At 39.1% G+C, this 25,421-nt stretch overlaps 2 protein-coding genes across 4 annotated transcripts in view; both read right to left on the reverse strand.

Moving 5' to 3' along the window:
* Positions 1 to 25,421, reverse strand: part of LOC117155877 (uncharacterized) — a 381,740-nt gene that overhangs the window by 275,420 nt on the left and 80,899 nt on the right. The window lies entirely within an intron of this gene.
* Positions 1 to 25,421, reverse strand: part of LOC143303116 (uncharacterized) — a 138,891-nt gene that overhangs the window by 84,157 nt on the left and 29,313 nt on the right. Inside the window, exon 2 of the mRNA XM_076621169.1 lies at positions 20,830 to 20,905. Coding sequence (XP_076477284.1) covers positions 20,830 to 20,905 — 76 coding nt within the window. The remainder of the gene's footprint in view (positions 1 to 20,829; positions 20,906 to 25,421) is intronic.

Raw genomic sequence — 25,421 nt, forward strand, 5'->3', positions numbered from 1 at the left:
GCTATCGTCGAAGGGTATCGGGACATTTGCTTGTTTCTGACAGAAGGTGATTGAACTACAAAATTGGTGTGTTAAGATTGTTATTCTTAAATATCATTATAGCTGTGTGTAATAGAATATTACAACGCGATTAGATTGATTTTTAAAGCCAATACGTCAAACTAGAACTGTCATTTTATAATCATTGGTCCTTATAGAACTATTTTGTTATTTGACACTTTTTATCATCAAATTTTTCAATTTTTACATTATACGTCAGATTGAGAAGCTTAGGTTTCTTTTTAAACCTAAACGGCTTCTGACAATGTAAAGAAGACTTCTTAATGCAAACGTATCTAAGAAGTTCGCATATACACATTGTAGATAATGTTTAATCCTGTACATTCAAGGGTTAATCTACGTCAAACGCGACTTGCCACAGAAAATTACGAAAACAAGTAAAAATATTCCTTAACGCGTTCACGGTACCGTGACCCATATTTGGGTCAACGTAATCCCTACTTAGACGTTCATTGACCAACGTAGATTAGAATGTCCAGAATGAGAAATTAGAGACATACTTTTCACTCAAAAGGCAGTCTCTAAACTTTTGCTATGGATAATTAAATTATATAAGGAAACACTGTGGGTCGATTTAATAAAATATGATAAAGAAGTAAGAAAACAGGTAGTGGTGCTTTAATTGCATTATTAGATTAGATTAAAAAATATGTACCAAGACATATAGGATAATTATATGCCTGTAATTATACCATTAAAGAGATATCCTATTGCATATTAATATCTACTACTTGTCTGATTACTTTTTGTTCTTAAATTGCTTCTCCACATTTAATAGCAATTAAAGACCTGTGCATACAAGCACCAATTATGCGATTATTTCCACGCTCTTGTACTCTTTCTAAATCTACATAAACAACGTAACTAGTTCTATTTTGCTTATTTGCTATCTTTTCAATGAACTTTACAGAATATATACGACGCATGTTTTTGTAAATAGTATTTAATATGCATGATTTTATAACATAGTTTTAATTAACGAGATGCCTATATCGCTCTTCTGAACTTATCTGTAGTATGGTCTCGCCTCGAAGTATGAACTTGTTAACTCGTCAAATACTACCTAGCTTAATCAATGTCTGATAACGAACTTCCCGTTCCAGCAACTAGCATATCTCGCCTATATATATATATATAAAACAAACTACAATACACGTACTCCGAATGTAAAATCGGCCGAAACTAACGTAACACGAAACGTGTTCTAATTGGACCTCTCAGAAACCAAACTGATTAACTCCAAACTGATTAACTTTTTACAAAGTTCTCAACTTCATTACACAGATAATATAATCACTATACAACATGTATACAAAAAAGGAAAAGAAAAACAGGAACTAATTTTCAGAAATTGCAAATTTTACGGTGAGTTTTTACAAACGACGTTCATAATCGTCGTTTTTCTCTACGTTTTTCTTCGTCGAGTCGACCAGCATAATTTTCATTAGTGACTCAATTATAAGTCTGTTCAGATAATTAACACCTTAACCTACGATCTTCGTCGACCTTTTCGTCTTTTCGTTCAAAAAGCTATTGCGCCGTTGCACAGTTGCTTTCTCCCTATGTAATGATATATTTTAACATCTTACGTTCCTAATACAATAAGCCGCAAAACACAAGGTAGCAGGTGGAAGGATTTGTAAGCAAGTGTTTGTATAAATAGAAAAACGATTAGTTGTCTACGCCTGCGTCTTGCTCGGCTATACATATTAAGAGGTTGAAAGTTTGTCATCGGGATCTAAGGAAATCATCTGACTAATTATCGATACTTTATCTTCCACGACACGTCTCTGTCCAAAGATCCTCGATTTCTCAACCAACCATCCAAAAGAAGAAACGAAATGAGAATGGACGGGCTGAACACGAATCGATGACAGCTTATAAATAGATACGCAATAATTATTAAGTCGGATAGGCTGCGAGTTCGTGTTTATCCCGAGGCTTACGGCGACGAGGTCTGTTTGCGGCGCAAATTAGTGTTTGCCTTCGCGCGCACCTTTACTTTGTCGCATAATTGTGTTTACTATCGAGCCGGCGCTAATTTCCTGGCGTTACAGGACGCGCTTCGCCGTCGGTGCGGTGTTCCTTGCGGTCGATCGAGGTTGCCAAGAATCCTCAATTCACCGGAGGCATCTGCGCGAGCCAACGATGCGCCCAAGTCTTAATTAACGAAAACCGATGCATGGGTGCGCGCGCGCGCGCGCATACGCCAACTGGTATGCTTTATTAAATCACACGCGGATATATTCCCTAATCCGTTATTAAATCGGCCATGAATCCTCGACTACGTGTCGATGCTTTTCGTTCTATATCGGGCAATGCAACTGACGGGTTTCGAAATAAAACTGTTTCGGATGGGATCAAATGAACTTGGACGTTGTTCCGCACAGTTTTTCCAACGGGCATGACGTTCCGCCAGAGTTACCACGCTCGAATTTTGAAATAGAACGAGCTTCGCGGAATGACATTTTTCGAATGACATGTGATCGAATATAAGATGCCTCGATAGCGTATTTTTCAGCTGGTATGCTATAAACGCGAAATTCTGCTACAGTGCCGTACACAGGCTTCGCTTGTTAAATGATCGTGCCACACGGTGAATTTTTAACACTGCGATTACCAAATTCCTCGAAATCGCAAGTTTCACCATTTTTATTCGTATAGTTATTAAAAATATGCAGCTGCTTTTACGAGATTAACATTGAGTTTCATTGAGATAGAAGTATTTCTAAATTTTGAGGTATTAACACTGCTACGTGCTTTTAATCGTTCTCGATTCAATCGTATTTTTATGTACCTAGAAAATTTCGTAAGCAGAAGGATAAAACGGAGGTCATCATCGATATGTGTAATTTCACGTTTCAATTTTCCTCGAGATATTAAAATCTCTTTGTTTATTGGAACGAAAGTGAAATTTGGGGCACAAAATTGGAGGTCACATAACATGATTAAAGATTGATAATTCTAGTGTTAATTGGTATATGAATAATAACGGTTATAATTAAATTTTATTAAGATTAGTTATTAATAGCGTTTATACAACAATAAGCGAAAATAAAACGTATACATTGATAAAGTTTTGATAAAAGAATATAAAACTCATTAATTTCTAGTTGATTTCATCGAATTGTCTGCTCTGTATATCGAATGGAATAAAAGTCTGGTTATTACCAGTTACTATATACATAAGTTAAAGATTGTTGAAACAACATTTATATCTGTTAAACCTGTATAGCATGAGCAATATGCAGGAAATACAAACAGCGTGTCATAAAAACAAAATAAAATATTCTTAAATGATTCTATCGGGTAACCTATACTTTATACAACATTTCAATAACACGGAGTATTAGCTCTATGTAATACTTATTCGATGCCAGGTCAAAGGTTAATACGAATACTCAGGCGTATTAAAATTGAGGATCGAAGAAACTATTAATCATAATTAGCGTTTGATGAGCGTGAATGACGAAGAGAAGGATCTAAGCAGAATAAATTATGCAACGACTTAATCAAGAGAAATTATTAAACTAAATATCGACAGTACAGCATAATTGATTAATTAAAGGCCATTAATTACAAATCAATGTATAGTTGGAAGAATGCCTAGTTGTTATTAGTACCGATGATACAGCTGTGAAAAATTCGAAGGAAAAATAACATATAAGAAGCAATAAATCTTACGCGAATTTTCATATTTCCTAGAAGTCATAGAAACGATTCAGCAGTCAATCTACTCCTTGCTATTCGATATCTATGGTGCATCGACGTAAATTCATCTGCAACGCATCTATAACATTTGCATTGGATCGCTTCTCTTTATACAGAATGTAGGTGTATCTGAGCATCACTTTCGACATGATAATAATCGTATTATGTCATATGAGTCAGGAATTTCTATTTTTTTATTGCTGCCGTAAAATTACATATTTTGATAACTTCGATGTAAAATTGTCGATCTTAATTTATATCTTCATTATCCTTGATAACGTAACGCATGAAATACAAATCGAAACCTGAAAACATTTCGCACCTAAATAACTCAAACCAAACTTATCGAGTTTTATTCACTGTCCAATAATGTTACGAAGATAACCAGTTATGAAGATTACTTAGAAGAAATCTTCGATTTCCATTTTATCGTAAGAAACGGACAAATCGATGAGAAACGTGGAATCGAGCGATGTACGCAACTAGGAATCGATCAATCGACCATGAAAAAAGACAGAATCAAGGAAACTGTCAATCGCGAATCGAAGTCGCTAGGTGTGAGCGGTGCGCCGATGGAAGACCGCGAAGTGCCGCGGTGCGACCGCAATGCATTCGCGGCTTCGCCGGTACACCAGCAATCACAATGTCACAAATGCTAGTCGGCCGCCATGCCGTTAGGTTCACCGGAGGGCAATAACCCAGCCAGCTAAACTTATTTAGAATAGCGTATCGCCCACCAACAGCCGGCCGATCGACTCGATCCAGAGTGCACAATACAACGCTGTTGCCGTTGCCGCAACGCGATCGGTTCCTTTTTTTTTTCCTTTCCCTCGTTCGCTCGTTCTGAAGACCTTTCTCGCGTCCTCCGATGCAATTCGTTCATTTTCCATTCCGATTCATCGCGCGGTGACCAATTACTTTCGCTTGGCCAATCGATCGATTGATCGATCGATCCATCCATCCATCGTATGGATTTGGTTGAACGTCGACGAAATAATGTAGGCAAATAATGTAAATGAGTCGCGAAGTTGCATCGAAAGAAATAGGTTAAAAGAGAAGGTCGATATCGGGGCACGGCAACTCGAAACAGCGACAAACGTCGATCGGTTCGAACCGCTGGCGACAATTTCCATAAAAACGCGAAACAATTGTCGCCATGAAAAATGTATTCCCGGGAATAAGCGACGGACAGAGTCGTCGCAAATGGCACTGTTTTTACCCAGCCAATCAGATATGGCTGGGGAAAGGAGGTTTTTCGCCGTGTTTCGCACGATACGGCCTTAAAAATTACAGTGTAGACTTGTTTTTCGTGCGGACGTGTTCGTTTAACTCTTTGGCAGTAAAATATATTCATGGTAAAGTATAATTATGATAAAATACGGAGAATTGAAAATTGATGATTCAGAGATCAAGAAACCAATAATATCGAATTTTAATATACTCTCGGCCGATTTTTTTAACGAATACTAAATTTTAATTGTTATTAATTCTACAACAAAATAGCGAGTATCGTTAATACGTTACTAACATTCGCTACTGTTGCTACAAATTCTAAAGCGTCCGAATACTTGCAAGCGAATATTAATAAACATAACGTTAAGTAATATAAATAATATAGTAAGTAAATAAATACATGATTCAATATTGATAACCGCGTTACGTACGATGACATTTAGAGCGCGAAAATAATGCCTACTATACTTTCCATCGAATCTCTTTCGGATTGCATAGTAAAAGAGTAAACGTTCGGTGAACAGAACGATCGACCGGATTGTGAAAGAACGTACTCGCTCGTATTGCCACAGATTCGCGACACGGTATCGAATGTCAATAATTCCGCGAATGATTTCGCGTCAATCATACTAGCTTCCGGCTGGAAAGCATTGGAGGGTCGTTGATCGGTCACTTCCTGCACGGACTGCATTCCGATCCGACTCCTTTCGCCGGCTCTATGCGCTCCGAGTTATTAACTGCTACGGGGCAGGGGTAGGGATCGGAGAGATGGAGATTGCCGAGTTTCTCGGCTGCTAAACGAGATCTAGATTTTCCTGCGCTTGGCACAACTGTCACGTAGGAATGCCATTTCGCAGGCCTGCAGCCTTTAGATCCCTTGATATTCTATCCCCGCGGATCGCCGCTATGTTCGACTCTGTGTTCCGAACCACCGCCAGACGTTTCTTCCTGCTCTTTGGCTGAAAATCTCGGGAAAAAATGCTGTCTCTGCCTGTTGGTTGGACTCTGTTGTAAATCCTAATCGGAGCATGCGAACCGATCTTTGACTCGGGCGTTTATCTCTTCCCTCTGACGGCGATGCAAAGGAAATGCGTTCAAGCGGTCGTGACAATTTAGCGCGACTTCTATCTTGCGCCGTGAATTCATGCTACGAATGGAGTTCAAAGGCAGACGTCTAATTCGAGCGTAACCGAACCGTCAGGTTATATCACGGATATAATTTATTCGGGTAACGGAGAAGAGGGAGGGAAGAAGAAGAGAGCGAGAGAGACAGAAGAGAGGAAGAGAGAGGCTCGTAAAAGATATCCGGCACGTTCCGAAGCAACGACCGAACGTAAAATATTTCACGTCAGACAAGAAGTGAGGAAAGACCGTGGAAGAGACAGCAGGACGCTTCGGTATGGGAAAGGTATAGCGGAAGGTTAGGAAGGAGAGCTGGCAGCGAGCAGTATACAGGACAATATTATCGCACGATACGATCTCAGATGCTAGCTAGGCCTCTTAGGCATGTCACATTGCAAACAGTGGACAATGAGGCTATTGTTGCTGTATAATGGTCGTTCGCGACCTTACGTGGCCTCTTCCTCTTCTTCTTCTTCTTCTTCTTCTTCTGCTTCTTCTTCTTCTTCTTCTTCTTCTACTATTACTACTTCTTCTTCTTCTTCTTCTTCACCTTCATCCTCCTCGATCTCGCAGCCCCAACTCGAAAGACTACGCTCCACCGTACGCCCTGCTTTCTTCGCGCGAAATAAATATCGGTCCGTTTGACCAATGGATGGGTGGAAAGTAACTGACGTGAAACGAACGAACGAGATGAATGTACGAATGGGCCTTGTTTCCAACGACTTTACGCCACGGATGATTTGTATCTTTCGTTATCGTAACGTGAAACGTACATGCATAGTCTTCTCTTTTTCCAGTTATTGTTTTCTACGATTTACGCCACAGGTATGATACATAATGGGCAAATGAATTTGTTTATGGTTGGAAATAGAACGTCTGAAAGATCGTCGGATTAACGAGCGTAAGTGGGTCATTTGATAAATTCTCGAAATGGAATAGAAAGGCGATCTATATCATTTTGAAACTATCGTTCCTCAGCATATTATTATATTTCGATCTTTAAATATCTTAATACACCTATACTAGCAATATATCAAGCTTTAAGTGGATACGCGTGTACCAAGGATGCTCGAAAGTCATTATACCGTGACGAAACTCCGGCTCGTCAAGACAATAAAATATTCATCAGCGGCTTCCTTAATTTCGTTACCTGATTAAAAATTTCATTCCAGGAAGAAATATTTTCAATCGTGGGAATAGATAAAAGTTAGAGATAGCCAAATTTGGTGAATGAGGTGAGTGTGGTAATAAATCGTTCTTCTATTCATAGATTTTTTATAAGGACGTGTATTCTTGATAAAAGAGTCTCCTTCTTTGAATTTGATTTTGTGCCATGTAACAGAATGATTTGTTGTACTATAGTTATTCGGATGACAAATCTGGTAAACTAAAAGTATCACAGCTTCTACTACGGATTTGTACCATATACCGAGAACTTTCGAAACGACCCACGTTTTTACTTTTGCATTTTACTTCTTCTAATCTGAATTAATAACGACCAAGCACCGTCACGATATTGCCAAAACGCTCTATTTTTCTAATAGTCCTTCAAGTAGTATAATAAACGATGACATTAAACGTGAACATGATCAATGCTGATTGCATTGAAACGAGACTCGACTGAAAAATCTACGATAGTTTTTGCAAGCGTAATTAAATTTTTCTTGAATCCAATCAAATGTACATTTATTTCATCATTCTCGCGTCCCGTTTATTTTTAATCGTGTCCATGTATTATGTCTGACCTATAGCTATTATATGTATTCTACCTCAAAATCTACTTTTTTTTTACTGTTATCGCGCCACACGTATACGTAACCATAAACCGATGACTGATTTACGATGTACAAGGAGTAGAAACAATAAATTTTCTAAACGGTTATTCTCGAAGCACATTCCAGCCGATACGACGCGAAATTCCACGCGCAAACATTTTCATTAAAGAATCACGGCGCAAGTCGCCGGTTTATTACCATCGCGAACGATCTAAGCGGTTAGTTCAATCCTTATCGTCCCGACGGTCTTTCAACCTCGTTACAAAGGAAATTATTTTATTCGTAGAACGACGCCGCAAGTACTATCGTAATAATGGACAGTGAACGATCAAAGTGCACGGTCGCTATGCACGCGGCATGGTACAAAGCAACGTTGCGAGAACCCCTTGGAATTCCTCTCTGATGTCTGTCAGTCACTCTTAATTTACGGCGATAGCGGAACGTTGCAGTTAGACGGCCCAGGTAACCCTATCGAGGTGCAACGATGTCACGACTGCCTTCGGATGAAAAGCTAAGTACTTACTTGAGAACATCGTCCACCGCATTGATAATAGCGATACATTCACCGTTTCGCCATGTAACAAGATGCTGCGGAGCAACAATCGTCGCAATTGACCGTCGCCCTCGAAAATCTACCAATAAGAAGCTTCGCAAGCATTTTTTGCACTAATAGCTTGCGAAAGTGAGATCTATGGAAAAATCGATCGTTTATACAGACACCTGTAGGAATATTTTGCATTGTCTATTGGATATAGGATCAGTTTTCATCGTATCTTTAACTATCTGAATATTATTCCACGATTAAGTAATTTTGTTTACGACAATATTCTTTGGATGATTACTCGTTATTGTTAACACACTTCATAAATCCGATTGAAGACTACACATCAAGTTGTATTTTCTATTCTCTAAAGAAAAGCCGCGGTTGCTTCATCGACAAAGGAAATTCTTAGAAAATATTATTTTATTCGATGTAACGATTACGGCCACGCAGCTAGTCAATTGCTAATTACGCGTTATTTATTTCGATTCGTTGACCCGTTTATCGATAACGATAGAAGAATCCAGTCATTCCATTGCACAATTACGACGCGACGTGGACAATTTCAAAATAGGAATCGCTTTTAGTTTAATGCGATTCGTTGAAGAAGCAGCTTAAATATACAGCTATATATAACTGTTTCTATGAATTAGAAGCTTGTTGATTTTCAATTTGAGCTACCTTAAAGGTACTCGAGGTAATGCTATAGAAAATTGTGTAAAAATAACCAACACTTAAAAAGTACAACTGCATTCCACAATGAGTTAATGGCAAATTTCTCTGATTTCCAGTATAAGATAATAATTACCGACTGCATAAAGCCTTAACACGCTCAATTACATAATTCTAAATCAACTGGAAGACGAGTCTCGAAGATTAACAACTTGAACAAATTTAAGTCCCATCATCAACTTTTCCTTTTATTGGCAGTCTACGCTTGATCCAAACGTACGACGTAATAAACTACACCGAATGATTTGTACACGATACACATTGTACCTTTAAAACTGTAACGTTCCTCGCCGTTTCAGGGGCCAAGGGAAGTCACCGTGCAACGCGCAGTTATCTCTAAAAGCTTGCTTTTTTCTTTCAATTATTCAGTCGGATGTAGATTTCAGGTGGTAACGAGCAAACTGTTCGTCGAAGGAGGTCGATGTCGACGACTTCGACGAAGGTCACGCCTCGCTGCGTAGGCTCGTTAATAATTTGCGATCGCTAATTTGCGATCATTGTCCGCACGCGATATCCTGGTCGAGCTTTGCGTTTACGTAGGGTAGATACGACCGAATAGCTGGCTATCCGCTTGCGTTGCCCGCTCCGTAATTGCGCGCGTGCACTTGTGTGCCAAGACGCTTAACCGAAAGTGCAACGTCTAATTTTCCACTTAACCAACCAATGCAAACTTTGGCGCGGCCAGTGGAGCCTCTGTTTGCCTGACAATTACGCGTTCAGAGGAAACGCTGGGACTAGCAATCGCCAAATTAATACGGTTAACGAAGTGTCGAAAAGATACATAGCTACTGTTCTCGTGCCCTCATCACGGTGTTTAGCTTTTCTGATAGTCAGGGGATAGAAAAGAAGTGTTGCGAGAAAACACGTTTTTAATGTGTTTTAGTGGCGAATTAAGATGAAACTAATACAGAAACGACAAATTTTTGGATTCTAAATAGAAAATGGACGAGTGGAATTGAATAAATGTTATCAAATATGATGAAATTATGGAATTATAGTTCTATTATTGCTATATTACTCACTAGGATCAATAAGTTGTGATAGTTTCTTTAAAAAAATGATTTCTTTTTTAATAATATTTCTTTAAGAAGACTAAAAATAAAAATTCGCGTATAGTAGCTATTTTCTGTACACTATCTTTTTCACAATATAAAACAGCAACAACAGTTTCAAAAAGAAAAACGGTAATAACTTAGTTGCAATAATCTAGATGGAATCGAAATATCAAAAACTTTTTCTCCGTGATCTATTTTTACCGAAATACATATCTACAAAACACGGTATGCATTTTCATTGTATGTGTTTAATATACGAAGATGTTTAAGCAATTGACGATTAGGATGAAAGGCTCAACCGGCTCGACAGAATTCTTAAGCAGCGGCTAAGTATTACAGCGGCTGTTACACGGTACTTTGCTACGCCAGTCTTTCCGTTTATCACAATTTAATTAAATTCACGCCAACACTAACGCCGCGGGAAGGCGTAATCCAAAGTGCAACGTTTAATTTTCCAGTTAACTAACCAGTGTAAACTTCGGCTCGCCACTCCGCCAAGATCATTGCGCGCTCTTCAATATTTGTCGAGCAATCCGCTTGCATGCTGCTGAATAAAAAAAAAGCACGCGATTATATCGGCTCTTACGTACGCTACCAAGAACAGGAATTTTTTCCGCGAATTTATTGACCTCGTTTTTACGAGTCTTAGATACTTTTTATATCGTGCGCGAGGTTTAGTACAGAGTCGCCGCTGTGACAAAGTACGCTTTAAAATACATAGAACCTGTTTATTATGGAAGCTGTTTAGAAGCAATACGAAGATTATTCGATTAGAAGTGGTATTGGTACGATATTGCTTGTAAAAGGAGCACGTAGATGTATAATGAATTCTGTGAGATAAGACATTGTATATCGATTCGTTTCTCTTACATTTCCTTTCAGTTTTATTTTATTTCAATCTCTTCGATCTAAAAGAATTATTGCTTGCACAAAGTTAGAATTTTGATATATAATAGTAACATAATCCTTTCCTGATTATATGTATTCCTGTCTTTTCTTGTTATTACTCGTAAGTTTCTTATGTATCGAAGTAAATATTTGTAACTAAATATCTATGCAACTTTATGTTTTTATAAACACGATTGAGAAAATGAATCTGATTCGCATATTAAAAATTGTGACTACTCTATTTCATAAGCAGTGATTACGAGAAGTACTTGCAAATATACGTTTCAGTTTCGTTGCATCAAATTCGTTTACCTATACAAAAACAGTATATAGTAATTAATTAGAATACAAATATGTACCTGCTATAGTTAATACAATGCTGTGCAAATGCTTTTGTATCCATTACATTAAATGCATCCTCAATATTTTTGTACATTTAAATTTCTCAGAAATGTCTAAAAATCCGCCCTCTAATAATTTCCTATATTTTATACGTTATTGTCTATACCAATGGACCTTACCTAACAAACAGTGTGATAACAAAATGATAAATATAGCCAACAAATCTATAATATTAATTTTCATAAAAGAAACATTTCTCATCAATCAGATTTATCGAAAGCGATTAACCGTTTTATCGAAGCACACTTTAAGCATTACCACCTCTTCATATTTCGATTTCAAAAAATAATTCACCCTGCCACAAAATGATCCACCCCTGTACAAACGATGCACGGAGTAATTACATTACAACAGCATCCATCCCTTCAGTTAATCCGAAGGATTGATCGATCGTATCCGTGTCCGAGGCATATTTAATCAAATTCACGAGCGAAGCGGCATTACTCGCAGCAGGCTTACCAAGTTACAAAGGTAAACCGTACACGGTCTTTCTTGTCTAGCCTTATATCTCGCAGGACCCGAACCCCTCTCGACGAAGGGCTTCGTAGGGCATTACTCTGGTAAGCCTGACTTGGCAAGCAGATCCCGCGGGTTACAGTTAATTGGCTTCGGCGCGTTCAGGCGAGGACGTGTGCACTGTGCACCTATCCTCGGTGCAACGCATGCACGCATCCGATGCAAGCGCATGCATCCACACAGCATCGAGATGAACCAACCGCTCTCCCTGTATGCATACATATGTATTATACATACATACATATATATATATGTGTGTGTATATATATATATCTTCCTCTCTCTTTCTCTCTCCCTCTCTGTTTCTCTCTCTCTCTCTCTCTCTCTCTCTCTCTTTAGGTGTACACACCAGAGTCATTCACAAGGCGTACACGTGTTTTGCCGCGTTTGCTTGACTGGCGAGATCAAAAGCCATTACTCGACGATGGTCACGTTGTTAACGGACTTTTTTTCACGCCGTCGTTACTCGACGCTTAACGGCGACACGACGCGTTCTAATCGAATTACACGCACACGATGACCCAGAGAGATATCGTCAAGGCATTGCTATTACCCAAGGATTCGCGCGAACTAACAGCCCAGCGCCTAAGATTTCCGGTGCGGCGAGCGTTTCCATCGCGTTTATCCAGTTGACAACGTCGGTATCGATGTTGCGATATCTTTGGGACGCGGCTCCGTATAGTTTATTCGTTCTGTCAATCACGTTAATTAATTATCTGTTTAGTAAACCGAAAGGGCAATTTTCTGCTGCGCGATTATCACGCTTGTCACGGCTTATCCTTCGCTCGAGATTACGGTGAACGCTGGCGAGACCGAGCACAGAGGGCACGACTCTTACCATAAGGAGGCGTTAATACACGCGGCTGTCGAACAAACGCCGTGGAATACGTGCTCGAAGCTGGTTACAAGCCGGTGTACGTGTGTATGTATAGAAAGTGATCGGCCCCGTAGGGAGGGACGAGAGATCATGAGAAAATGATTGCCCCCTTTCATGCGGCGCGCTGCAAACTCAACCAGTCGTGACCCGTCATTGGAAATCAAAGATGGGCTATGGCAGGTCCTTAGAGAACGCCGCAGGAAGAATGAGTTTGCGCATTATTCAATCTGCACGTTAGTTTTCCTCCTTCGAATGGGATTTTATTAAAGAGAATCGCGAATTCGTGTGTCACATTTAATGCAAAAGTAAGCTGACGGTTACCTGAGTCGAGCTACGTAATTTGGTTATGAACAATTTTTAAGCGATTTACGTATCGAAAACAGATTACTCAACTCGTTATTAACGACGAGATAAACGTTGGAATGTATCGTAAATTCTTCGCAATTATAGAAGCGAAATGTTCTAAAATATAAAAACCTGCAAGTGCGAAACTAATAAATATTCCAGTAACTTAAATTCGCGTTCAAAATCTTCGTGGTAGAAATACGAATCAAATACTTGATCGATCAAAGAGATTAATCCATCACTCGTGACAAAAACTTTCCCAACTTTAATTCAACATATCCTATCAACATCGTGGCTGGTAAAAACGAAGACGTCTTGCCACCATTCAACACGAACGTCGATGCAACGAATCTTCAGGCAAGAATATGCTCGGAGAGTTGGAGCGCCGGCATCGTGATCCTCAACTCCAGCGAGGCACGTCCGATGGCCAGATCGACATTGTACTGATCGACGTGCAAAAACGCTGCCCCGGCAACGGCAGCTTTATAAGTCTCGTTCTCGTCGTCAAGCCAGGCACGAGTCGCTATTTCACCGAGAGAGGCGTTCTTTCGCACCGAATAAAAGGTCCGGTCGGGCGAGGCGTTCTCGTTTGATGAACAAATAAAGGGTAACGGTGAAACGGCCGCGTGACGTCGTTAACTTCTCCGCAACGAAGAAGATCCGCGAGCTGCGCCGCGAAATCGCAGCGAGGCGAGGGTGTGATTTCGAGCGAACTTCCACACACGAAACTGCTCTACCTTTCAACCCTTCTCATAAGTACGTGAACACTTACAGTGTGATAAGACAGAGCTGACAAATCATTAGGAAGTTCGTACCTTTAAGAATTGTTATATCCTTCAGAACTTACACCGCGAAGTACTCGTATGTTGGACATTGGTCGTAACAAAGAAACTTATGAATTTCACGTAATGAAATAAATTTCTCTTTGTCTATAATTATCGCCTATTGTGGTTTGGACAATCGTATTGTTATATACAGCTTGTATATAATATATACAATATATCGTATATGGTAAGATACAGCCTGACAAAGATAAGCAGATGTTCGCATATTTTCGAACGGTCCATCTAAAATGTCGAAAAATTTGACAACGATCGCTTTTGTTACGAGCTTCTCGATTTTTATTCGTCTTCAATTATCGCTATCTTAAAAATCAGTAGCCGTCCAAATAGGGGAAGATATATTAGGTAGCTTGGATACATAATTTTCCTTTTAACACGTTGACTGCGACGCGTGTTCTCAAAGATATCTCCCCAAAAGAAATCAGTACCAAGCGTTCTCTGCTAGGTGCTCCCATCGATATTTTAGTAATGCGAATCGCTCAAGTGGTGGTCTCAAGAATGATCTTTCGTTTCATTTCATTCATAGAAAGGCGTTTCTAATCACTTTCGTCGCGCGCAATTTAAAAGAAAAATTCTAATAAAAAAGATTCGTAGAGGGAAAACTACCGGCGTTTACAAAAATGTGAAAGTGTCCAAATACTTATGGCCAGCAGACTGTATGTATATGTGATTCGGAGCGTGCATTCCGAGCGAATACGCTCGCAAGAAAACAATATTGCTGTTTTACTGTTATTGCATGGTGGCTCGCTTGCATCAATGCTTGGTCTGCCGCTGAGAACGCACAAACGCGCCGCGGCGTCGTTTTCCTCCGTTTCCAGTGCCTGTTATATCCGACTAGACTCGGCTGCTTACTTGCTCCCTTTCTTTCTTTATGTCCGGCCAAATGCTTCCTACCTTCTGTGGAATAATTTTCAATGATACGCCTAGGCGATACGGGGCATTACGGTTATTGTTTCGCGTTCTAAAATACCGGCAGCGATCCCGGAAACCGAGCTGGATGTTAACGCTCGACGATGCTGCCGCTTTGCTTCTTCGTTTCTGCATAGTAAATCGACTAACACGCGGCATTTACCCGATTCTCTGCCCCGGCACACGAAATTGTTCTTGTCAGAGTAACGTATGGTGTATGTTGTTTAGAGTCTCGGCTATAAAGGATGTGTTCTCGCGAAACGAAGCTGGGATATTTTGTGAGTAAAAATAAGGGCGAAATGATACGTAAATACAAGTTCGTAAATGGTTTGGTGAAAAGTTACGACAAAATATGGAATAAGAACGAGAACCGACTTTCACGTTCAATAAAGAAGAAAAACAGACATATCAGTGTTATTTACGTTCCATAGTAGAGTGTCGAAGTGCAGAAATTGAATTCACTACGTTGCGAATTTTTTATTGAATTCCTTGTTATCGTGCGAAGTTTTCTTTAAAGTTCCACGCGAATAGAATCTGATGGTGTAAAGCGATCTTGGATTAAATCGGCACTGAGAGTAACTGTTAGATTCGAACGATAAGCTACCGTCGACAGTGATATGTCTTTCTCTTCTTTCTTTCTGTTTTTATTTTTTATTTTTTTTTTGTCTTTACTGATAGAATATGCTAGTTTTACAAAAAAGTCTTAAAACACGTACAGTAAATTTATAAATTCACCTGGTATTGCAGGATGCAGATAAGATTACTGCTGCATATGTAAGTACGTTATCTGTGTCACAAATTACAGTTATAGAGCCGAGTTTGAATATTAGATGAGATGGGAATACAGAGCAATTCCGGTATCCGGGTACAGTAGAACCTTGATTATCCGGACTAATCGTAACACACGCTGTCCGGATAATCGAATTTTTCCGATAATAGAATAACTTCATTTCCCTATGAGAGAAGATCATCTATTATAAACTATTTTATAAATATTAATATTAAACGGGAATAAGGACCGTTATATAAAATGAAACAATTTCTTTCAATTTCTAATTTTGTTGTCTAATTATTTTACAGTCGAAATTTTCTACCGGTCGATATTCCAATAAACGATCGTTTCGTCGATATTTTAATAATCAACGTTCTACTGTAATCGATGAGTAGCATTACAAATTGCATCGAAATCGATATATCTTTGATTCGATATACACACTGCGTGGATACGTTCTCTCTTCTCAATTTTTATAGAAATTGTTTATGAAAGATGAGGAAGTGTCTTTGAGGTTTTTGGTTGCTGTGAAAGTGGTGTTAGAATGCGGTTCGACGAGTGATTCTAAAATTATGCGCAATTTACTACATAATGATGGGCGGAGAATAAGGTAGACCTGATAATTTGAAAAGTGATTTATGGCCTTACCTAGGTTTCCTACACGCCGGAGAAAATTGTATTATCATCGAGAAGGCAACGAGGTATTTGAGCAGATCAAACGTTCTCGTGATACAACTTGTAAAGGAGAAAAATAGTTGATCGATTGGTTTACGGGAATTCAGATTTAAATTCGACGCGTTTCGTAAAATTGATTTTTCGTTTACAATAAGAGAATCGTGAAATATAATATATGAAAACTACGTACTACATACGTTGCAATTTTTCTTCGATCGATTGCGATTGACGCGATTGAAAAATCATATATGAAGAGTAATATCGGAAAACTGACAACGAAATTGCAAAGAAATTGGAATATCAAATCAAGATGTAACATTGAAAAATTACACCCATCGATTCGACATTATTTGCATATTTCTAGCAATTTATCGTCCCGTGGCGAGCTAAATATATAACGCACAATCGGCGCCAGATATTCCACGAAATTATTCTATCTGCCTTGGAATGATTTTCCAAACTAATTTCTCTACTTGATCAATTATATTCTCGGCTTATTCAATTGCAACCTTACAACCCTCTATTTGCAAAGAGAATTAACAGAAGGTAGCGCTAATCGTGGCAATTATTGTGATAATCGTGTATGAGAAGCGAACCCTGGAAAGCAACGAAAATAGTATTCCGGAGAAAACAGTATTGCAGCTCGCCGAGCATAAACGAAATAACATTTATCTAGCCGAAGAGGGTAAACAACGCGTGAACCTTTCAAGATGAATAAGTGGCTGCGGCGGTGCACGAACGCTGTTGTATTGATCACTTGGATAGAAACTGGGTTAACATGGCCCGTCCACCCTCTTCTATCCTCTTACCATCCCACTTACCACCAATCCGCCCATCTCGCAATACAAATCCAAGTAACTGCGCCCCGACGCGACGCCGTGACTGCGAATCGAAACTAACCCGCTAAACACATTACGACCGACTAGGGTTTCGACATCTTCGATTAAACCTATCGAGAGGTTGAACGTAATAATTTTCTCGTTAGCTTCCCGCTGGTTACCGCGTGCCACGAAGATCTCACGATGTTCTCTGGCTTCTCGTGGAAACATAGAGCCTACGGATTGCGTTTGTCATCGTTTCGGTTAATGCGTTAACTCTTAATAGCGATATAACGAGAGAAGGGAAGGTATCGATCATTTGCAAGTTGCACGATTCACTTGGTTGCATCTGAGAAAGCAATATTCGAGAAATTCTATCATCTTTGATTCCTCGGATTTCGAGTCGTCGAGTCTTCGCGCGATTTATTTATCGCGTGATATTATCGTGGAAAAGATAATTACCTATTTTTATTTTTATTTCGATCCTTTGGAATTTCCGTGCGATTTATTCTGCCGCTGTTGAGAAAACGATATCCAAGAAATTGTATCCTTTACGATTCAGATCGTTTCGAATTTCTGTATGATTTATTACGTTTCAACGATAAACATTCTGTGGATAAGACAATTTCTCAAGAAAAATGTTTCAAAGGAACTTTAAAAAGTGGATTTAGAGAAACGTATTTAGACGTGTTTCGTTATAGTCTTAACCGTTCAATAGGCAAATTTAACGCAAAGACCAAGATTAAAAAAAGATATGTAAAGAGAAAAGTAAAATACGTACATGGCCTGACATGCTTCGTCCTTATTTTTTAATCGAATTGTATACTGTCTGTTCATGCAATAAACCGATATTCCTCGTTATTCCACATATACAGTAACTAAGGTAACCTGCTTCATAAATTTATTATAGAGAATATCGAAGTATTTGGAACGAGTTCTAGCAATAATCGATACTGTGTCCATTATCGCAATATCGTAAGATGTCTCGCATACCCTGTAACTCCTGATAACCGTACCTTAATGGTATTAGATATAGAACAGCAAGGAAAATCGATACGTCGCTTAAAACTTTTAAATTCCTACGAAAGAAAAGTGCAAAAAATTTATACAGCGAAAGGAGAAAACGCAATTCCATTAGAGCATTTATCTTGACAATAATCATTATTCCGAACACGTGTTTCAATGTGTACTTCAACTTCGTATCCAACTTCCCTAATCGTTTTCATACAGTGGCTGGCAAAAGTATTCCAACACTTACCATAGAAAGTTTCTATCAATGTGCATGATACGAAGCCTTCTAAAATTTCATTAGCGCAGTAACGAGACACGACTATAGCGATTATACGAATAAAATTTTAAAGGAATCTGGCAATGTATATAAAAGTCATAATACACTTGCTGCAAGCATAAATTTAGTAAAAGATTAGTACACGAGATGAATATTAGACGAAACGTATCAAACGTGTATCTACATAGCTACAGATGGTATCGCTAAATATTACGGCTTACTAATGTAATCAATAATTCAGTACTGAAATACTTTTTGGTTTTAGCGAAGTTTGCAACGAGTATTCTGCAATTTCTATACGCAGTCTCGGATCGGTTTCAAATTTTCTCCACATTATCACGACATTATCAACGAGTGTCTCATTACGCTGCTAATGAAATTTCAAAATATTTCTCATAATACACGATATATATGTACTTGTCAATAGTTTTTAAAAACGTTCAAATACTTTCAGCCACCGTAGATTTAACCGAAGAGAAGCTCTTCTTCGATACCGCTGAATAAATTAATCCGTAGCGATCGGTAACAAAAAAAAAAAAGAAAAAAGGAAAAAAAAGCGAAGCCGAAGGCAATAACAAAACGCTCGTTGTTTCGTTATCCCGGCATTGTTCGAGAAGCAAAATCGTGCCGCGCTTATCGCATATATAAAACGCACGAAATGCATTTTCATTTTCCGGATCGGAGAAATCCATCGTCGAACCGGGGCAGGGAAAAAACTGGTACGCCGGTGAATTGACAATTAAAGTCGCACGGCGACGTAACAAAACCAATCCTCCCTAGCGGAAAATACCGGATCGAAAACAGCAACGAGGAGAAAAAAGAACGCGAGGGAATAGGAAAGAGAAAAATAGAAATTCGCAGAAAAAAAAATCATCGAGAGCAGAGAGAGAGAGAGAAATAAAATTGCAGTTGACGCGATTGTCGCGACATTCGCAAGCGCGACGCAGACGATATTCCTCTCGGCACGGTCGAGAAAATTAGGTGGTCAATTCCCGCGACTCTATTTATCATGGCGGTCAAGCAATTTCGATAACGACGCCGATAACGTAATCATAAAATTGCGGTGGCCGCGAACGGGCGCGAACGCATGTAGCAACGAATTATCGTGCATTATCGCGCCTATCCCGTTCACTTCGCGAAGCCCCGTAACTTCGCTAAGTAATTATTTAACCGGTGCATCTCGAATTGTAAACTGCGGCGGGATTAATCGGATTGGCGAAAGCCATTTGTCTCCGTTCCACGACAAAAAGTCGATCGAAGAACAGTTCGTCTATTTCAAAACGGATCGATCGCGAATTCAAAAGGATCGTGTCATTGTCCCTCGTGTCTGCTAGTAGAAGACACGAGCCTCGTAGAAAAGTTCGAGGACGGTGTTCATAAAACGCGGAAGGAATATTAGAAATAATAGTTGCATTGTAAGATCTGAAGAAACAGAATCCTGGTCTTTCTGTTTACGAGAAATCGTAATCCCATCCTGGTTGAATTATTACCATGTTCAGCGTATACATTTTCCATGAGTGATTTTAAAGAACGAAGAACGTAAAAGCACATAAAATGTCGTTATGAATTTATAGGGATGCTTAAATAATTCATGCCGCTTTATCGCTACGAATCGTTGGAAAACATATAGGTGGCATGATAGATCTAAAAAGATTTGAATATCGTGTAAACTCAGCTCAAAATCAAGATCTTCGATCACGATCAATTATAAGACAGATCATGGCATCTCGTGATGCTGTAATGAATGCATTTTTTCACAATTACGCGAAGATGTTATTGGAAAAAAAAGTGACACATACGCGTTTTTACATCACGACACCGAGAACAGACATATGGAACTAATTACGAAGGAATATTTGGCACGAAATTCCTCTTCTCTCGTTTTACTACCGAATATTCGCCAAATCTATCATTAGCTGATCTTTTCGTCATCCTTCGTCTTAAACGGGTACTAAAAACTGAACGTTTCGCTATGCATGAAGCGATAATTGACAAATCACAGGACGAGCCAAACTTCATTCTGGCATCTGTTTATCACATGTTTTGGACGATTCTTCGACAAAATTGCGAGGACGAAGAGAGAAGGAAATTATTTTAAGATTACGATTACTAAAAATGATCGTATACTATTGCTGTTGCGATTAATATAACAAATGTTTTATATATAAAATCTTCGAATTTCGTAATCAGATTTTGCGCTAGCGTTCGTATTGCAAAAACTTTTTCACTGGTGCGACGTTGATTATAATGATACATTAGTATACATACCGCGGGATGCACGTACTTTCACTCGCAAGCAAATACCGTCGATACATCGTATTATCCTTTTGCAGATCGTGCTTACCTGAAAACAGCAAAGAAAAGAGAATTGATTAATCTAGCTTAAGCGTAACAATTGCGGAATATTTATTTTAGCGCGAAATTCCTTTACTATAGTTCTACATCTGGATATTCATTAAATATCCTCCCTTGGTTAATTATAATTTTATATCTTCTTATAGGTCTATCTTGTTATTATCTAGTATATCATGTTAGTTAAACGTTGTGTGTTGTAGAACACTGAACTTAATTTTCTTGTTAGACTATCCTATTCTTTCAAAAATTCCAAAAAGAAGTATAGAAGAATAAACGCGTATAAAGAATAAATTCCAAAAAGAAGAATAAACAATTTCGATAAAAAACTGAGCATAATCAGTAGGATATTTAAGTAAATTCAAATTTCTGTGAATATATTAGGTTGTCCGAAAAGTGTCTTTCTTTCGCAAACGTGTTTTTTTAAAACAGTGCACTTTCATACTAACGTGAAACCAAGTCTGTGAAATGTCATAGTGTTTATCTCAACGGAACAAAATGAATCGTACGTAATTCGACGAAATAATATGAAACAAAACACGTTGTGCGTCTATTATTTCCTCATGAAACGAAAGAAACTTTTCGGACAACCGAATAATTTACAGGAAGTTTTACCGATTAAATACCACGCTTTGGATGTTTCACGTAACTCGACTACTGACATATTTTTCATATATTTGTACCCTTACATTCTGCGCATTGCAGCAACTTCATCATTCTCATGAACACATAAAAATCCGTACAGTCTAGTGATCAGGTATGATCGAAGAAGAATTTTTGAGGCCGCATCTAGTGGATCCTTTGGAAAGAGATTTCGAAGACCTTTAAACTATCGTTACGTGCCGACAGTTTGCCGAGATCGTAATAAAGAGAGAGGAATAACGAGCAGAAGAGAGTTACGAGGGGAGCCAGGCAGCTACGTAAATTCGCATTACCGGGGATCCCATTGCGCAAAATTGCCTGGTCGTAAAAGCGCGAAAGCCGTGTCAACCGTCGAGATATGGAATCCCCAGCGGGGCCGAGTAATATCGGTATCGCGCGGAATCGAATATACGACGTCTAGAGAATATCCTTCCGTAAATAGAAGCTCCGCAATGGAAAACGTCATCCTGTTTGTAACGTTTCTTCGCTGAATCGCGCGCGTGCCGGTGCTTTAAAACTTGTTCCCGGGTTGCCAGGAACGCGCAGCGTGAACCAATTGTCCGTAAATCCGACAGAACAGAATCAAAAATGCTTCGTTCCAACCGATGTCTCGTTACTTCTTTTTAACGACAAACGAATAAACGGTACGTCTTTATGATTCTTTCAACTCATATGTCGTATAAATTGAACGCGTCGATTAAATTTTTGTCCTACTATTTACTGTGTAATTAAAAATGTTGTTATTTCTGTATTTAGAGGTAGCATCACAATAGCTATTATCTTATTTTTTGGATAAATCTATCGTTACATGGACTAGAGATAAAAACAAAAGAATATCTTAAACCAATATGCAAATAATATGCAAATATGCAATAAACAAAAAACGACAAGACGACCATATTTCAAAGAATATATTTCTTTCTACGAATGGAAAGAATATACTACAGGACTTGCACGGTTTCTGGCATTTTCTAATTTTCGAAAACGTGCTAAAATACGTGAGATTTCCCGCATCTTCTGTCTTGTAAATACAGTCACGTTATACAGGCTGTTACGAAGCAATGATCGAATATTTCCAAGCGAAGGAAGAAAAACGAAAATAGCAGGAAGAAATAAAATTCTAACTAAGAAAGGCAACACGATGCACTCTCTCGGGTCGTATCAAAAAGATCTACACGATTGCAACATCGATCGAATAGCTCTGCTTGTAAAGAACAAAAAAAAAAAAAAAAAAGCTGCGGAACCACTTGGGCATGCAGGTTTCCTTTCGACCCCGTCGAGCAGCGGCGATTTTAAACGAACGTACGCTTCCGATAAGGACGGATAACGCGCACCAGTTACAAACCAGATGCAACCGACTCGGCCGAGTTATCAAGAGAATGCAAAAAGGTCGGGGAGTGAAATGTAAATCAGAAAAATTTCCATGGCTGAAAGGAGTGGAGGGAAGATCGTCCGGGCGAACACAAGTGCCAATTAGGAAAACGATCCCGCGGGAAGGTGGATCGCGCGAACGCCGATTAAAAGGAAACTTTATTTCGTGTTACGATTTAGAAGGCACGTAGAACGTAATACAGTTTGGTTAAGATTTCATATCTGGTGGTTTTCCACTTTTATTATGTAGATGAGGCGCGTCAGCCGCGCCTCTATTTCGTGCTATCGTGCCATTTAGCTTCGAGGACCGACCAAGAGTCGGATATGTGTCTACCGGAAAAAAGGGGGACAAATAAACGGAGAAAAACAGCGGGCGGAGTGTAGGAGGGTGGCGAGGGGATAGGGTAGAGGGGAGGGGGGAAGGAGGAGGGACAGACCGAGATAGAGATAGATAATCTAATTTGCAATCCGGTCTCGGATCACGCGCGGCGAACGCGGAATTAATGCCGTCGAGCTGATCCAATTTAAAATTCATTATCCGTCGATAAAGCTTGAAACCATTATTTCATTTGCGCAAGATTAACGGGTGCACTCAGCTGGACAAATACACCGATCGATGAGATTACGAGTGCGCATTCCAGAATCTAATAAATTAGTGATGCTACTCGTTCGCCCGTGTAACTCCATTTTCGAGCAGCATACACGATATCACGGTCACCATTTTGCGTTTTACGATACCCGTTGATTCGTTATAAATTACACCAGATAGCTACCCGCTACTCACGCTCGCTCGAGAATAGAATATTCGCGTTGCTTCCACCACCGCCGATATATCGGATAATCATCGTATCGATTCGAACGTCGTACACGCGGCTATTTATTTTGAATCACTGCTGAAAACAAAGTAAGAGAAAATTCGGAAGATCTTCTTAATATGTACGTATTGTCTATTTTATATCCTATGGCTATTCGTTTTAAGTTTGAACTGTTGGAAATAAAAAAAAAAACCTTCGGCACATAATAACAGAAATAATTTTATTCCGTTACTTTATGAAACATCCGGAATAACGGATTACCATGCTGTGGCATGTCGATAAAAATATATTGTTACAAGTTGGATCTTATAAGCAACAGTAACATTGATGTTTAAGATGTACGCAAATATTTTATACCGTGGTTTGGTACTCAAAAATACATAAAACGTTGCTCTAAAATCGTCATAATTAAGAATTTAAAAAAGTTGTGCTTCGCTAGCCCATTTTCCTAATATCTTCAAATACGAGTACACGGATTACGTGGCAATCGAAGAAGTAAAAGATGAAATAACGATGCAATAAGACGACACACGTCGTTTACAACGACAACTCGCTTGATTCCGAAACGTCGCTACAAACGATAATCCCCTTTCGTCCCACATTTCGTAAAAGCTGCAGCTAAACACGTTCCGGGCATTCTTCGAATCTTTATCCCTCTTAAAATTCGTTTCATCGTTTTGTAAATATCTTTAGAACCCATTGAAAAGGCGACACCTTCCAAGACACCTCGAGTCGTTTCGTCGACGAGAAACTGCGCGACTTCGAAATCTCGACAATGCGAGTCATCCCCGTGGACGTTTTATGGGGTTATAGAGGCAGGGTTCTTTGCTTAGGGGCTGAAGAACGAGGGGGTGACTCCGTCGCGAGGAGTTATTGATTCCCTCGGCTTGGGCCGAGCTGCAGAGAAGAAGAGATGAGAAGCGAGGCGTACGCGAGCAAGCGTGAGCTCGTCGTAGTCTCGGTCAAAGTCGTCTCTTGTCTACCGGATTCCGCGGAATATAAAAAAGTAACGGAAACCAAAAGGATTTACGGAATATGTTCTGAAATTGGCGCACACTTTTCCACGCTGTGCCGGGCAGAATGAAATGGCAAGCTTCGAAAACGCGATTATACAGTTACAGTTTTCCAGACTTCGAAAATTCTCTTTCGAACGAGTACAACGAATTATTCTCATCTCTTCTTTCGTCCAAGCGAAATGCTCGTGGAAAGATTCTACTCGTCGCGCGAAAAAGATTCTGCGAAGTTACGGCGTTAAGAAATTTCGTTAATGTACTTGCAAGACTTGCTCGATACTGAGAGATACGTTTTTATGCAATGGGAAAACAATTTGAATATCGAATAACTCTTCTTGGACGTTGTTGTTAGAGTTTTATGTTCTTTGGTATATTCGTATTAAACGTTGATCCACCCATCGGGGGATCCAGCGATAGTTTTTCATAACGATACAAGTATTTCGATTTCGTTGAATTTCACAAACTTCTGAAATTTAAGCGAAAGAAACGGCAAGGAAAGAGCTGTTAAAGGAGTTCGTGGAATTCTCTTGCGAAACTACGATATCGAAAGACAGAATTCGATAACGCACACTGAAAAAGACTTACGGTTATTCCTTAATACTTAACGTAGGTTAATTTAAGAAACTGTATGATATCAAAGAGATAGCGCTACGATGATAAGATAAAT

This window comes from Bombus vancouverensis, chromosome 8, assembly GCF_051014615.1.
Source record: "Bombus vancouverensis nearcticus chromosome 8, iyBomVanc1_principal, whole genome shotgun sequence".
NCBI lineage: Eukaryota > Metazoa > Arthropoda > Insecta > Hymenoptera > Apidae > Bombus > Bombus vancouverensis.